At 49.1% G+C, this 13,971-nt stretch overlaps 1 protein-coding gene across 1 annotated transcript in view; it reads left to right on the top strand.

Moving 5' to 3' along the window:
• Positions 1-737: 737 nt before the first annotated feature.
• Positions 738-13,971, top strand: part of atf2 (activating transcription factor 2) — a 15,269-nt gene continuing 2,035 nt past the window's right edge. Inside the window, exons 1-10 of the mRNA XM_068746324.1 lie at positions 738-785; positions 1,083-1,179; positions 1,258-1,376; positions 1,499-1,624; positions 1,963-2,141; positions 2,834-2,954; positions 4,313-4,399; positions 6,330-6,566; positions 6,962-7,168; positions 11,251-11,356. Of these exons, the coding sequence (XP_068602425.1) occupies positions 738-785; positions 1,083-1,179; positions 1,258-1,376; positions 1,499-1,624; positions 1,963-2,141; positions 2,834-2,954; positions 4,313-4,399; positions 6,330-6,566; positions 6,962-7,168; positions 11,251-11,356 (1,327 nt within the window). The remainder of the gene's footprint in view (positions 786-1,082; positions 1,180-1,257; positions 1,377-1,498; positions 1,625-1,962; positions 2,142-2,833; positions 2,955-4,312; positions 4,400-6,329; positions 6,567-6,961; positions 7,169-11,250; positions 11,357-13,971) is intronic.

Below are 13,971 nucleotides of genomic sequence, written 5' to 3'. Positions count from 1 at the left end.
AGGGAATATTCAAACGGTGATCAGTGTAATCTTCTCTGTTGACCAGCAGGATGAAAACATCATGAGATCGATGCTAAAACATCTGTCAGGCTTTGTGTTCTGCTGTATTTGTACAGAACAGAACAGTTTCTTGCTTTTCAGCGATCGAATAGGTGTTTTTAAGCCTCTTCGTTAGATATTATGCATTTGGAACACTCGCTCAAACGGTTTGTGACGTTTGCGGAAGAGTCCAATCTGCTCTCGCGATATAATTGAACAGACGGGATTTGGAAGCTAGGGGTTGTGGCTATTACTGGCTAATGGGTAAGTGACCATTCTAACGAATACAAAGCGGTTATAAGATACGCAATCTCTGGCTTGGCGACAGATCTGTGCTCCAATAGGACTAAACGGCCGCGGAGTAATCTCGGCCATCTCTGTTTATAGTGATGCTCCGGTCCAAAGATGGCGACGGTCGTAGGTCAGCGCAGAGCTCGGGTTGTAGCACAGTGAAATAACGTCGTAGGTCGGTGTGACGGCTTTTCTTGATGAAGCGCGACTCCCGTGTTTTGGGTCGGGAACCGGACCCGCTGTGGACTCGCTGTGCTTCGTCGGTGTTTCTAGCTGCCCCGTCCCGGGACGTCCAGCGCCGCGACCTTGATTCCGCTCTTTGCTCCTCATTAAGACTGAAAGTTACCGGTAACTCCTGCGTTTTGGTTGTGTTTTATTTCAGGGTGACGTAAACGGACTTCCTTAATATGAGCGGTGATAAACCTTTTCGATGCACTGCTCCTGGGTGTGGGCAGGTAAGGCTGTCTGTCTGTCTGTCTGTCTGTCTGTCTCTTTGTGCGTCGAGTTCAAATGGCTTTATTTTGATGGCCTTCTGCTGCTGTTACAGACAGCGGGCAACATCTGGAACTCCGCAGAACCCCCAACACGATTGATTAATTAATGCATATTGATTTACCTTGTTATTTTTCTAATGATACGAAGGTTTTCTGCTTGGTTCATGTTAGTTGCTAAATTTTGTTTAAACTTTTAAATGGATTCTTATACAAAAGGATCATATTTCTTATCCCTTGTCTGCGTTTGTTACCGAACAGAGATTTACAAATGAGGATCACTTGGCCGTCCACAAGCACAAACACGAGATGACCCTCAAGTTTGGCCCAGCGAGGAACGAAAGCGTCATCATCGCCGGTGAGAGGCCTTGAATTGGGCGTGACTGGATGTAGTTTCTCACGAAAGGCTTTAACTGGATGCTTTCATTCGCTGCAGACCAAACGCCAACACCGACCCGCTTTTTAAAGAACTGTGACGAGGTTGGACTTTTCAACGAACTCGCGAGTCCATTCGACCATGACTTCAAAAAAGCAGCTGAAGATGACATTAAAAAGGTTGTTGCAGTCAAACGGCCAGTCGTCCTGGCGCATCGCGTCACGTTTAGTTGTCCCTGTTTAGCGTGTCTCTGATCGCCGCTCTGCTTTCTGGGAACATTTATTCTCTCTTTCTCTTTTAGTTGCCGTTGGATTTGTCCCCTCTTGCAACGCCTATCATACGTAACAAAACTGAGCAGCCTACACCTTTGGACGCACATCGAGACAGTCCGCTGCCTCGTCCAGAATCTACCACAACAGATGACACGGTAAAACGGTTCAATGAGCAGCTTCTGATATCTGTGATGATTCGGGGGATTCACCAGGATGACATAAAAAGTCTTCTCCTGCTTCCTTATTTGTGATATTTTACAGATCCTCTTGCATGAATGTTTTTGTAATATGTAATCACATTACTTGCTTATTATTATCGAGAGAAACTCAGGAGAGATATTGGATAACTTAAACTAATATTACTATTTGTTTAGCTCTTTTATTCATGGAGGGAAAGACAAATGCATTTGGGCATTATGTTGATATCGTGGAGGGATTTATTAAAGAATCTGGTGTTCCTAAGCTAAGCTAAGGTCTTGTATGATGTTTTCAGGACTTAACCTTGCAGCCAGCCTCACTGCCAACATCCACTATAGTCCATCCTGCATCCCTCCAAGTCCCCAATGTACTTCTAGCAACCTCAGAGACTAATGTTGTAATGCAGCCAGCTCTCCCATCACCAACATCTAGCTCTGTTATTACCCAAGTCCCATCCACTAATAGGCCTATAGTGTAAGTACCGGTAACTAAAAACATCCATTTTTAAATCTCATAGTTTTATAAAGTCTCTTTTGTTCTTTATTTTGGTGCAGTTTTATCTTGATGTTCTCATATTTCATGTGGCATGTATTCATTTTGTTTGATCTACTTCTGTTGGAACTTGTATCTTTGACTATTGACCCCATAAGTTTCAAAGAGCAATATCAGCGCTGCTCAAATCTGGACAAGCTCCTGTTTGATTTCTCTGGTCAGAAAATGTGAAGGAAAGTGTTCATCAACTGTTCCTGGGACGATTCCTAACATTTCCTGAATATTTATTCTAGCTCTGTCCATAACCTTCTGCTAAAAGACAAACCAACGGCGGTGAAAACATAACCTCCCCGGTGGAGGTGATAACATTGATGTTTGCTTGACCGAATCGTGAGTCTCTATCTGAGCAACACTGATGTCACTTATGGGGTCAAATTGGACAACAGAATATTTTGTCTCCTTTTGATATTGCTTGAACCTGTTGGCCATCACGTGTGTTTTGAGTTGAATTCTGTTTTGGTTGAACTTTTTCCTACGTTTTTGCCTCATTCTGACACGATAGTGATCACTAGTCCTCGTTGTCTTTAGCCTGTGATTTAAACGTTCTGTTTCTGAGTCTCCCGGCGCTGAGTGCTATTCGGCTCACTGGGTTTTGTGTTCTGCCCCTCTCTCAGCCCGGTGTCAGGCACCTTCCCCGTGCTCTTGCAGCTGCCTAACGGCCAGACCATGCCCGTTGCTTTGCCTGCATCCATTACACACTCCAGTGTACCGGTGCATATTCCAACGACAATCCCTGTGAGTGTGCTGCTGGTTCTGCTGGGTTTGTTGTGTTCTGGTTCTGCTGGGTTTGTTGTGTTCATGTTCTGGTTCACCGTGTTGCACTTTTTAAAATTAAAAGATAATTATCAGAATCTCAGACTCTGATCTTTAGGAGCAGGATTTTATGGAACTGTAAATATTTGAAATTCTTTTTTGATTCAGAATTCAGAAATTCTTTTTTGATTCAGAATTCCTCCCGGCATTAAAGATGAGCTTGATCGTTCATACATTTATGTCTCTGAGCTCTAAAACACATTCCAATAGAGCCTTGAGGTGAAAAATAATGCGACAAAGCATATGTTTACACATGTTGAGTAATTTACTGTTAGTGCAGTACATAAAATAGCAAACTACCCAGACTGCATCCAGTACTTTGGTGTGTATAAATGTACTGTTTGGTACTCATAAACAGTACATTTGAAACTACGCACCAATGATCATTCGCATCTGTCCAATATGCAAGTTGTTGTTTCTCTGTTTGGACGGAGGTACTCTTTAAAGCTTTGGCACTGCGGATCTGGTTGAATAAAATAATGGATTTTACAGTATAAGTACATCATTGAGGCAAAGACGTGGGATTTGGCTGAGACGCAGCGGGCGCCAGTCCAGGACGCTTCGCTGCCGTTTGTCCTCACGCAATCAGAACCAACACGCTGGATTCTTGGCAGAGCAGATAGCCGATACTACGAATGCGTTTCGTAAACCAATTAAAACTGCAGCTCATGAGTGTCTCAAAGAGGAAATATGTTGTAAGTGAAGGTCCTGTTGGTGTATTTTTGAACCCGCCCATGTGGTAGCTGGTTCTGTTGTTCGCTGCAGTCCAGATTGTCTTTGTGGAACGCTGAGCAGCAGATGATTATCTCCTGATAGCAGCTCAGCAGGGGGAAAACTCTCATCTTCAGTCTGCAGGGATTGGGAAATCCACTGACAAGCACGGGAGCGCACGAGTAGAACCGTCAGTGGGCCTTCCTCCACCCTCTCGTCTTCCTCCCCACTGCCCCCCCGTCTCATCGTCTCCCGCTGTGAGAGGACGCCTCGCTCTGGCCTCCTGACTCGTGTCTCTCCATCCTCTCTTCAACTTCCCCGTCCATATGCTCTCACACAGGCAGGCAGAGGTTCATTAGTGTGCACGCTGTATCTCCATGTGGTGCTGCCTCCACAAAATAACAGGCCATCCAACCTAATGAGGCTGAGATATGAGAAACACTGCGAGCGTGTGTGTGTGTGTGTGTGTGTGTGTGTGTGTGTGTGTGACGGGGGGGGCACCGCCTGCCTTTTTGCTGCCGAAGACTAATTCTCTCTGTTCTTATCTGTCTCTGTGTCTTTGCTGTCAGCTTGTCAGGCCTGTCACCGTCGTGCCTAATGTCCCGGGGATCCCAGGACCTCCCTCGCCGCAGCCCGTCCAATCAGAAGCAAAGCTGGTATTAATTATCTTCAAATGTTGTTGCCATGTTGAGCCTGTTTTTTCCGATTTGAGGTCAATCATATCAACCCAAGTGACCAAGCGATTCTGGTGATAAGGGAGCAGCTGCTTGCCTCTTCCAGGTGGGGGCGATGGTGAAAGGCTGGGCAGCAGGTATTCTAAAAGCTGCTTTGACAAAGATGCAATTACTATTTAATTACCATTCTGCTTGGTCAGCATTATCATCAGTTAGCCCGTTGCAAATTAATTGTGTAATAATTTTAGGCTTCATACAAAAACTATACATTTGTGGTTTGTTTCTTTTACCTAGAATAGAATATAATAGAATATAACATAATAGAAGACCAGTGTGTGTCAGAAAATTAGATTTAAGAACGAGGAGTTAAAAACATACTAAATTCATCCTAAAAAAAAAGATTGATAAGAATACCAGTAAAATAAATAAATCACCAATCAGGAATGTGATTTGCAGACTATTCAGTAATTACCATCAATACTAAATGCAGCTCTCCTCCTGCAGAGTGAGTGAGCTCTACTCTAATTATTACTTTGTGAGTTTGTGAGGAGAAGACGGTCTCGGCTTCCTCGTTCCCGAGTCCTTCTGTTTAAGCAGTGATGGTTGAAGATCAGTGGCGATGTGATAAACTGATCCCAGAACCTGTAAGTGTTCGCAGCATGCTGGTGGAAACGAACAGATAAACTGTGTGTGTGTGTGTGTGTGTGTGTGTGTGTGTGTGTGCGCGCGTGTGTGTGTGTGTGTGTTGAAGGGGAGGATGGATTCTGACTGGTGAGTAAAGGCGAGGGGGGGGGGGGGGGTTGTTGGGGTTCATGGGGTATGGAGATGACAAACGTGTAGACAGTGTTGTGCTCAGCACGCCGTCACTGGGGCCGACCAGAGGGGGGGGCTACCCACGCAAGCCAGCTGGGGGCATCCTGGCACACGCTCGCCGACGCACATTAAGTCAGCCCCACCCTGCATGGAACCTTTTGTTCAGCAGAATCCTGCCTGACCTGTCCCCCCCCCGCCTCACTCGGCACCTCCCACTGCACTCAGCTCATCAGCAAACACCTAATGAGCCTGCGTCAAGAAAACAGACCCCCGCCCAACCTGTCTGCTGCACGCCCCCACCCAGCTCTCAGGGGGCACAGAGAAGGCACTTTACAAGGACTGATGATGCTGCAAAGACCACGATAATGATAATTAACTTGCTGAATTTAGAAGATAATGCTGTTAATTAGTTGCAAAATAAAGATAAGTAATATAGTAGCAGATGGTTGAATAACACCCATGAGATGGAGGGTTATTACACTGATGAGGTTTCCATGGCAGAGATGAAATATGAATCTAGCTGGCTTCCCCTTTTCTATGGGCCATTCCAAGAGAATAATATCGTGTTTCTGCCAGAAGAGCTTCTGGAAGGGTATTACACCATAAACTCATTTGGTAGATAGATTGGTCTGGCAAAGGTTCTTGTTAGAATAATGTGGGCCTCTGTTTTCTCATGTAAATGTATTCCCTCTCACTTTGTTAGTGCTTCCAAAGCCTCATTCACTTTCACCTTGTTTGTTGGGTGTTGGATACGGGAGGAATTGGCCTGTGAATCATGCACACCGATCTGCAGGGAATCTGTTTTCTGTCGTGTGTCACATGCAGCCCCATCCAACGCTGTGAATAAACGCTGACGCTTTATGAGCAGTGGATGTTCAGATAAGCTAAACAAACTCTTTGTGAGGAGTTTTACATGCTTGCATGTCAGACTTTATTTTATGTCCTGTAGATGGAACGTGTTAAAGGGATTCAGATTTAACCTGCACTTTGATTAACTCCTAAATGAGTTCACAGATGAATACAGAATTCATTTTGTACCACGCATGTCATTGCAGGAATAATTCTGGGTTGTTTTCCCGTTGCTGATTTTTCTCTCCAGAAACTGAAAGCCACATTAAGCCAGCCGCTTCCTCAGGTAACCAACGGCGACAGTGGTGAAATCCAGAGCAGCGCTGTAACACACACCTCTGCTCCAACATTTCCTGCCCTGCCTCCAGCCCCAGCTCCAGCCCCTACTGCGGTCCCGCCTCCCGTTCCGGCAGCTCACCTGCCCACGCATGAGGAAAGGTCTCCCCATCCCCTCCAGCAGCCGGCCACGTCCAGCACGGAGACACCTGTGAGTATCCACGGCACAAAAGGTTTCAATATAATAAAACATTAGCTGGCTTGTCATTCAATTAAAGCGCATGTCAGGAGGGCAGCAGGTTACTGTACCTACAGAAGACCGCAAACTAAATCTCTGTAACGAGAGCTCAGAACCAGAATAAACCTAAATAAATTACTCCCATTTGATTCTGAAGTTGGTTTCCAGTCCCAGGTTTCATGGTTTTAGCAGATTTGTTGTGACAAAGTTCTTGTTTTTGATTTTGTTGCATTATTCTTTTCTACACTGACGTGTCAGTCGGGTCTAACCCCCCCCCCCTCTCAGGTCACGTTACTGTTCTTTCATGTAGATTAGTGGCGTGCACTATTCAGTTTTTGTAATGTTTTTGTGTTATCACAATTGTTCAGGCTTCCCCAGCCCCCCCTGTGCAAAACCCTCCGAGCACGGGGGGTCGGCGTCGCCGGACCACAAGCGAAGACCCCGAGGAGAAGCGGCGCAAGTTCCTGGAGCGGAACCGGGCTGCAGCCTCTCGCTGTAGGCAAAAAAGGAAAGTGTGGGTCCAGTCTCTGGAGAAGAAGGCCGATGACATGGGCTCCGTGAACGGACAACTACAGGTGCTGCTTATTCCTCCCCTGCAGCTTCTGCATGCAACGAAACCTCTGCTTGCTGTTCTTCATCATCGTGTCAGTTTGTGTGTGTGTGTGTGTGTGTGTGTGTGTGTGTGTGTGTGTGTATATATATATATGTGCATTCCTCTATCTACTTATTGTGCGTCGTTGATATACGCGCGTGTGCACAGACTCGTCCCTTCTGTGCTGATGAAGTCTTTAAAGCTGATTAAGGAGCAGCCTAGTGACAGCAGCGGTGTGTGAGCCCTTTACATCGATGCATCCCTGTCAATAAAGATGTATCCTCCAGATGTCAGCCGCGCGCAAGCGTGTCTTCGCTTCTGTCTCAGCAGTTTGCTGAATGGCCTCAAAAATCTCCCAGGGAAAGGTGTCTTTTTGAACCTTCATTTTGCAGGAAGCAATTAGGATCTGATGCTGACAAGTTCGAAACAGTTCATGTGTCTGCTGTCTCTGTTGATAAGTGTGAGTCGGGGGTGCGGCTCATCCGTGTTCCACGCAATTAAATGAGATGTGCTGTTTATTTGCTCCCGGTCGTGTTTTCCTATGAAAGCAGCACAGTAAGATTTGAAGGAGAGGACGGAACCGACAGGAAAGGAACGGCTTCATGTCGCTAACGTTCGGCCCACACGCACGTGATCACCACTGTCCGTGCACTTGTTGAAGATGAAGGTGGATCGGTGAGTGAAGGGCTTCTAAACCGACGAAGAAAACGACGTGTGGCAGAGTACGAGGGCGCTTTAGTGGAAGGCGTTAATCAGCAGTGCGGTTTTTGTTCAAACCCCCCCATGCTGGCGCGGCTTAGCTGATCAGTGAAACTGCCTCTAATGATGCACAATTATTTTAACATCATCCTTAACTGGCTTTTTAATGAGGTGTCAGACCAGGGAGCTCACGGAGCTCCCAGCGTCACCGATGAATTCACAAAGTTAAAAGCGAGTCAAACTCCCCAAAGTCCAGATTGGGGTCGTTTGACATTCCAGGTGGGGTGCAGTTTGGTGCCACTGTGGGTGCAGTTTGGTGCCACCGTGGGTGCAGTTTGGTGCCGCTGTGGGTGCAGTTTGGTGCCGCTGTGGGTGCAGTTTGGTGCCACTCTGGGTGCAGTTTGGTGCCACTCTGGGTGCAGTTTGGTGCCACTGTGGGTGCAGTTTGGTGCCACTCTGGGTGCAGTTTGGTGCCACTCTGGGTGCAGTTTGGTGCCGCTGTGGGTGCAGTTTGGTGCCACTCTGGGTGCAGTTTGGTGCCACTCTGGGTGCAGTTTGGTGCCGCTGTGGGTGCAGTTTGGTGCCACTGTGGGTGCAGTTTGGTGCCACTGTGGGTGCAGTTTGGTGCCGCTGTGGGTGCAGTTTGGTGCCGCTCTGGGTGCAGTTTGGTGCCACTCTGGGTGCAGTTTGGTGCCACCGTGGGTGCAGTTTGGTGCCACTCTGGGTGCAGTTTGGTGCCGCTCTGGGTGCAGTTTGGTGCCGCTGTGGGTGCAGTTTGGTGCCACTGTGGGTGCAGTTTGGTGCCGCTGTGGGTGCAGTTTGGTGCCGCTGTGGGTGCAGTTTGGTGCCACTCTGGGTGCAGTTTGGTGCCACCGTGGGTGCAGTTTGGTGCCACTCTGGGTGCAGTTTGGTGCCGCTGTGGGTGCAGTTTGGTGCCACCGTGGGTGCAGTTTGGTGCCACTGTGGGTGCAGTTTGGTGCCACTCTGGGTGCAGTTTGGTGCCACTGTGGGTGCAGTTTGGTGCCACCGTGGGTGCAGTTTGGTGCCACCGTGGGTGCAGTTTGGTGCCACCGTGGGTGCAGTTTGGTGCCGCCGTGGGTGCAGTTTGGTGCCGCCGTGGGTGCAGTTTGGTGCCACTCTGGGTGCAGGTTGCTGCCGCTGTGGGTGCAGTTTGGTGCCACTGTGGGTGCAGTTTGGTGCCGCTGTGGGTGCAGTTTGGTGCCGCTGTGGGTGCAGTTTGCTGCCACTGTGGGTGCAGTTTGGTGCCGCTGTGGGTGCAGTTTGGTGCCGCTGTGCTCAGGGTTTCACGTCATCTTGTGGATATGCACATTGTGTTTTTAGCATAATGGTGAGAAAGCTTTTTGTATCTTCTATTTTAAGTGATCTAATGCCCGTGCTTCCCTGCCGCTCGGTCGACGGAGCGCTTTGAAGGAGCAGTGGTGTTCGTATCGGGCCATGGAGGAGGCGCAGTGAACCTGGCCACATGTGTTTAAATCAGTCTCACTACAGAGCAGCCCTGCCAGCAGCAGCAATGCTAAACAGATGGAATCAAATAGAATGAGCTGCCCACGGTCATTTAAAATGGAAGACAAAGAGCTTAAATCTGCCACCGGGTGTTCCGTGGGACTCAAGCTGCTCTACATCCAGTTAAAGTCACCTTCAGCGAAATGCGGCTCCCTTTTACGACGTGCAGAAATTCCCTGCTCCCGCCGGAGCGGTAACGACTTGAGAATGTAAATCTGTGCAGCGTCTCGAACGTTCCGGTGATGAGCCGAAAGGTTCTCCTCTGAGAAGATTCCTCGTGCGTCTGGAGTGATTGTTCAGAAAAAGACACAAATGAGTATCCAGAATCTGATGACTGTTGCTGCTGCAGGTTGTGGGCGTGCTGCGCTGACCCGGTTTTGGCGTTTACCTTTACTTGGTCTGTGATGCTGTTAAGCCTTAAATCTGACTCGGACTAGAGCTTCTGCAGATTTATTAACGGTGCCTTAAACATGAAGCAAACATCGCAGCACTGAAACGCGTGAGATGTTTGGGATCATGTTGAAATAGTTCCATCATCGGAGAGTTTGTCGACTAGAGAGCACCGAGTGAATGAAGACTAGAGAACACCGGGTGAATGAAGACTAGAGAGCACCGGGTGAATGAAGACTAGAGAGCACCGGGTGAATGAAGACTAGAGAGCACCGGGTGAATGAAGACTAGAGGGCACCGAGTGAATGAAGACTAGAGAGCACCGAGTGAATGAAGACTAGAGAGCACCGAGTGAATGAAGACTAGAGGGCACCGAGTGAAGGAAGACTAGAGAGCACCGGGTGAATGAAGACTAGAGGGCACCGGGTGAATGAAGACTAGAGAGCACTGAGTGAATGAAGACTAGAGAGCACCGAGTGAATGAAGACTAGAGGGCACCGAGTGAATGAAGACTAGAGAGCGCCGAGTGAATGAAGACTAGAGAGCGCCGAGTGAATGAAGACTAGAGAGCACCGAGTGAATGAAGACTAGAGGGCACCGAGTGAATGAAGACTAGAGAGCACCGAGTGAATGAAGACTAGAGGGCACCGAGTGAATGAAGACTAGAGAGTACCAAGTGAATGAAGACGAGAGAGCACCGAGTGAATGAAGACTAGAGAGCACCGAGTGAATGAAGACTAGAGAGCACCGAGTGAATGAAGACGAGAGAGCACCGAGTGAATGAAGACTAGAGAGCACCGGGTGAATGAAGACTAGAGAGCACCGAGTGAATGAAGACTAGAGAGCACCGAGTGAATGAAGACTAGAGAGCACCGAGTGAATGAAGACGAGAGAGCACCGAGTGAATGAAGACTAGAGAGCACCGGGTGAATGAAGACTAGAGAGTACCGAGTGAATGAAGACGAGAGAACACCGGGTGAATGAAGACTAGAGAGCACCGAGTGAATGAAGACTAGAGAACACCGGGTGAATGAAGACTAGAGAGCACCGAGTGAATGAAGACTAGAGAACACCGGGAGAATGAAGACTAGAGAGCACCGAGTGAATGAAGACAAGAGAACACCGGGTGAATGAAGACTAGAGAGCACCGAGTGAATGAAGACTAGAGGGCACCGAGTGAATGAAGACTAGAGAGCACCGAGTGAATGAAGACTAGAGAGCACCGAGTGAATGAAGACTAGAGAGCGCCGAGTGAATGAAGACTAGAGAGCACCGAGTGAATGAAGAAAGCCTCTCCGTTATGTCTCAGGTAACAAGCTAAGCTCTGTCTGGCCTTGGAAGCATCAGTGTGTGTTTTACATTAGAGCTCCGCCCACTCAGTTTGTCTTCCTGTTATGACCTGACATGTTCCAGAATTGAATTGATCGCTGTTGTGTCTCCTCTCTCCCAAAGAGTGAAGTCGCCCTGCTGCGGAACGAAGTGGCTCAGCTGAAGCAGCTTCTTCTGGCTCATAAAGATTGCCCTGTAACCGCCATGCAGAGGAAATCTGGCTATCACCGTGAGTAACGATCCGTTGCCCTCGGTCCAACGCATCTAAAAGGAGCTCCAGCTCAGGACACGCCTCGCTTTAGATCACACGGAAAACTATTGATGTAACAGATTCATTAAAAAAAAGATATTTATGAGCGGTGTCGTCTCAGTCCTAAGCTTCACCATCGTCGCTGTCGAAGTCCTTTCGGGGAGCCGCAGGTGGAAAACTGTCATTTATCTGAAGCTGGATTAAATTACCCGCCTGCCTGAAGGATGCTCCTAAACAAGCAGCTATCAGCAGAGGATGAGAAAGCACCGCCTCTATGACGACACCTCGTTTCTCCGTCTTCAGCTCTCAACAATGATCAGATGTTTCTGTGTTTGATTAGGCGTGACGGTTCTGGCCAGGATGAAGCGTTGCTCCACTTCCTCCTCCTGAGCCTGCGCCTACATGTCTCTGTTTCCCGAGACGAGGGCACCACTGTTCTGACTCTCTGCCCAGAACTCACCTTCTCATAGTGCAACGAGGATGAGCGTGCCCCGGCCTCCAAACGCCTCTGCTGAGCGTGCCCCGGCCTCCAAACGCCTCTGCTGAGCGTGCCCCGGCCTCCAAACGCCTCTGCTGAGCGTGCTCCGGCCTCCAAACGCCTCTGCTGAGCGTGCTCCGGCCTCCAAACGCCTCTGCTGACAATGATCGCCTGTGAAATGAGTCCGTTAATGCAGCAAGCTCGACAAGACTGCAGAGCGTTCTTGTTGTGGGCTGTTCTTTATGCATCCCTCACCGCTAGCCGGCATCCCTCACCGCTAGCCGGCATCCCTCACCGCTAGCCGGCATCCCTCACCGCTAGCCGGCATCCCTCACCGCTAGCCGGCGTCCCTCACCGCTAGCCGGCGTCCCTCACCGCTAGCCGGGGTCCCTCACCGCTAGCCGGGGTCCCTCACCGCTAGCCGGGGTCCCTCACCGCTAGCCGGGGTCCCTCACCGCTAGCCGGCGTCCCTCACCGCTAGCCGGCGTCCCTCACCGCTAGCCGGGGTCCCTCACCGCTAGCCGGCGTCCCTCACCGCTAGCCGGCGTCCCTCACCGCTAGCCGGGGTCCCTCACCGCTAGCCGGGGTCCCTCACCGCTAGCCGGCGTCCCTCACCGCTAGCCGGGGTCCCTCACCGTAAACTTCAGAGGCGACGAGAAGGAATCCAACTAACATAAGAGCAAAAACAAATGTCTGCCAGAGTGACAGAACGAAGCAAGAAGAAAGCCGGAACGCACACCTGGAAGTGGAATAATTAGGGAGGGGGGGTCCACACTGTGTCAAAACAAAATCCTGCAATTATTGATTATCAGCAGGGCGGATGAGCGGACCATCCTCCCAGGGAATAGTGCACACGATGGTGAGGACTTCACTTTAGCAAGAAAGCCGACTTCACCCTAAAAGACTAAAATCTGTAGTTTGAGTAACAAGTTGATTTCTCTTTATTCCATATACAACTTTTCACCAAGTCTTTTCGACTAACCTGATCAGACCCCCCCCCCCCCCCCCGTCCGTCCGTCCGTCCGTCAGGGGGGAGGATAACCTCTTCAGTCCGGTCGCTTTAACTCGGGCACGCCATCAGCTGATCTTAAACCCGATGCTAGCTAGCTTCCTCGCAGTCAGTCATTAAATTGTTATTTCAGATTTAATTACATGAGCTCCTTTAACCCCCCCCCCCGGCAGCTGCATCAGGACAAGCACCCCTGGTTGGGAATCACTGAAACAAATTGATGTTCCCTAATTAAAGAACATTTTTAATTATGACTGATATTTGGCCATCCTCTACCCTGCACTGCCCCGATCAAGTGGCGCCGTGGCAGTTGGGGGTGAAATTGCCCCCACTGTCCGGCAGACAAGCCAGGACATGGTTTCATTTGGCACATCGAGCTGTCCATCTGCTTCCGTCCCCCCCGAAACCAGGGGAGCTGCGAGAAGCTCTGCTAGCATCGAGGCTACGTTTTTAATATTCGGATTAATCTCCACTTGGAAACGGAACAAAAAACCAAGCTGAGACCTGCGTAGTAAAATATCAAAGGCACTTTACAGCAGGTTTAACATTCACTGGCTCTAAATCATGAGCTCAAAGTCCAGCCAGGAAGAGCAGCGAAGGCTCTGAAGTGACGCCGTCGGACTTCATTTGCTTCCTCTTCTTGTGGAATCTGTGGAAGTTAACGACAAAGTGGCATAACAAGTGACTTCATATCATTAACAATATTAATTATCACTCTGCTCCTCATTCCTTTACGAAACAGAGCATGAGAGTGGAGCGCCCCCCCCCCGTCAGGATCCAATTAATTCAATGCAACTGCTTTAACAGCTGGCGGCATTTCGCCTCCAAGTCTTCGCTCCTCTCCAGCGTGAGCATCATTAAAATCAGGTGCTGTAATCATCTGTCGCTGCAGTCGTTGGCACGGTAACAAAAAAACAAACGAGGATGTAGTTCGGGGTGGGAAGCGCTGCCACCTGCCCCAGGATGTAATGTAGCGTTATGATGTGGGTTTAAATTGACATTGGAGCTTTAATTAAAGGAAGAGGTGCATTATGGGGATGAATGAAAGCGTTTGCAGACGCCACGCAGATAACTGTACGTGTGATCGGGTGGGCGTGGCCTCAGCAA

This window comes from Brachionichthys hirsutus, chromosome 12, assembly GCF_040956055.1.
Source record: "Brachionichthys hirsutus isolate HB-005 chromosome 12, CSIRO-AGI_Bhir_v1, whole genome shotgun sequence".
Taxonomy (NCBI): Eukaryota; Metazoa; Chordata; class Actinopteri; order Lophiiformes; family Brachionichthyidae; genus Brachionichthys; species Brachionichthys hirsutus.
Note: the sequence above shows the minus strand (reverse complement) of the source record. Positions and strands in the feature narration are given on the sequence as shown.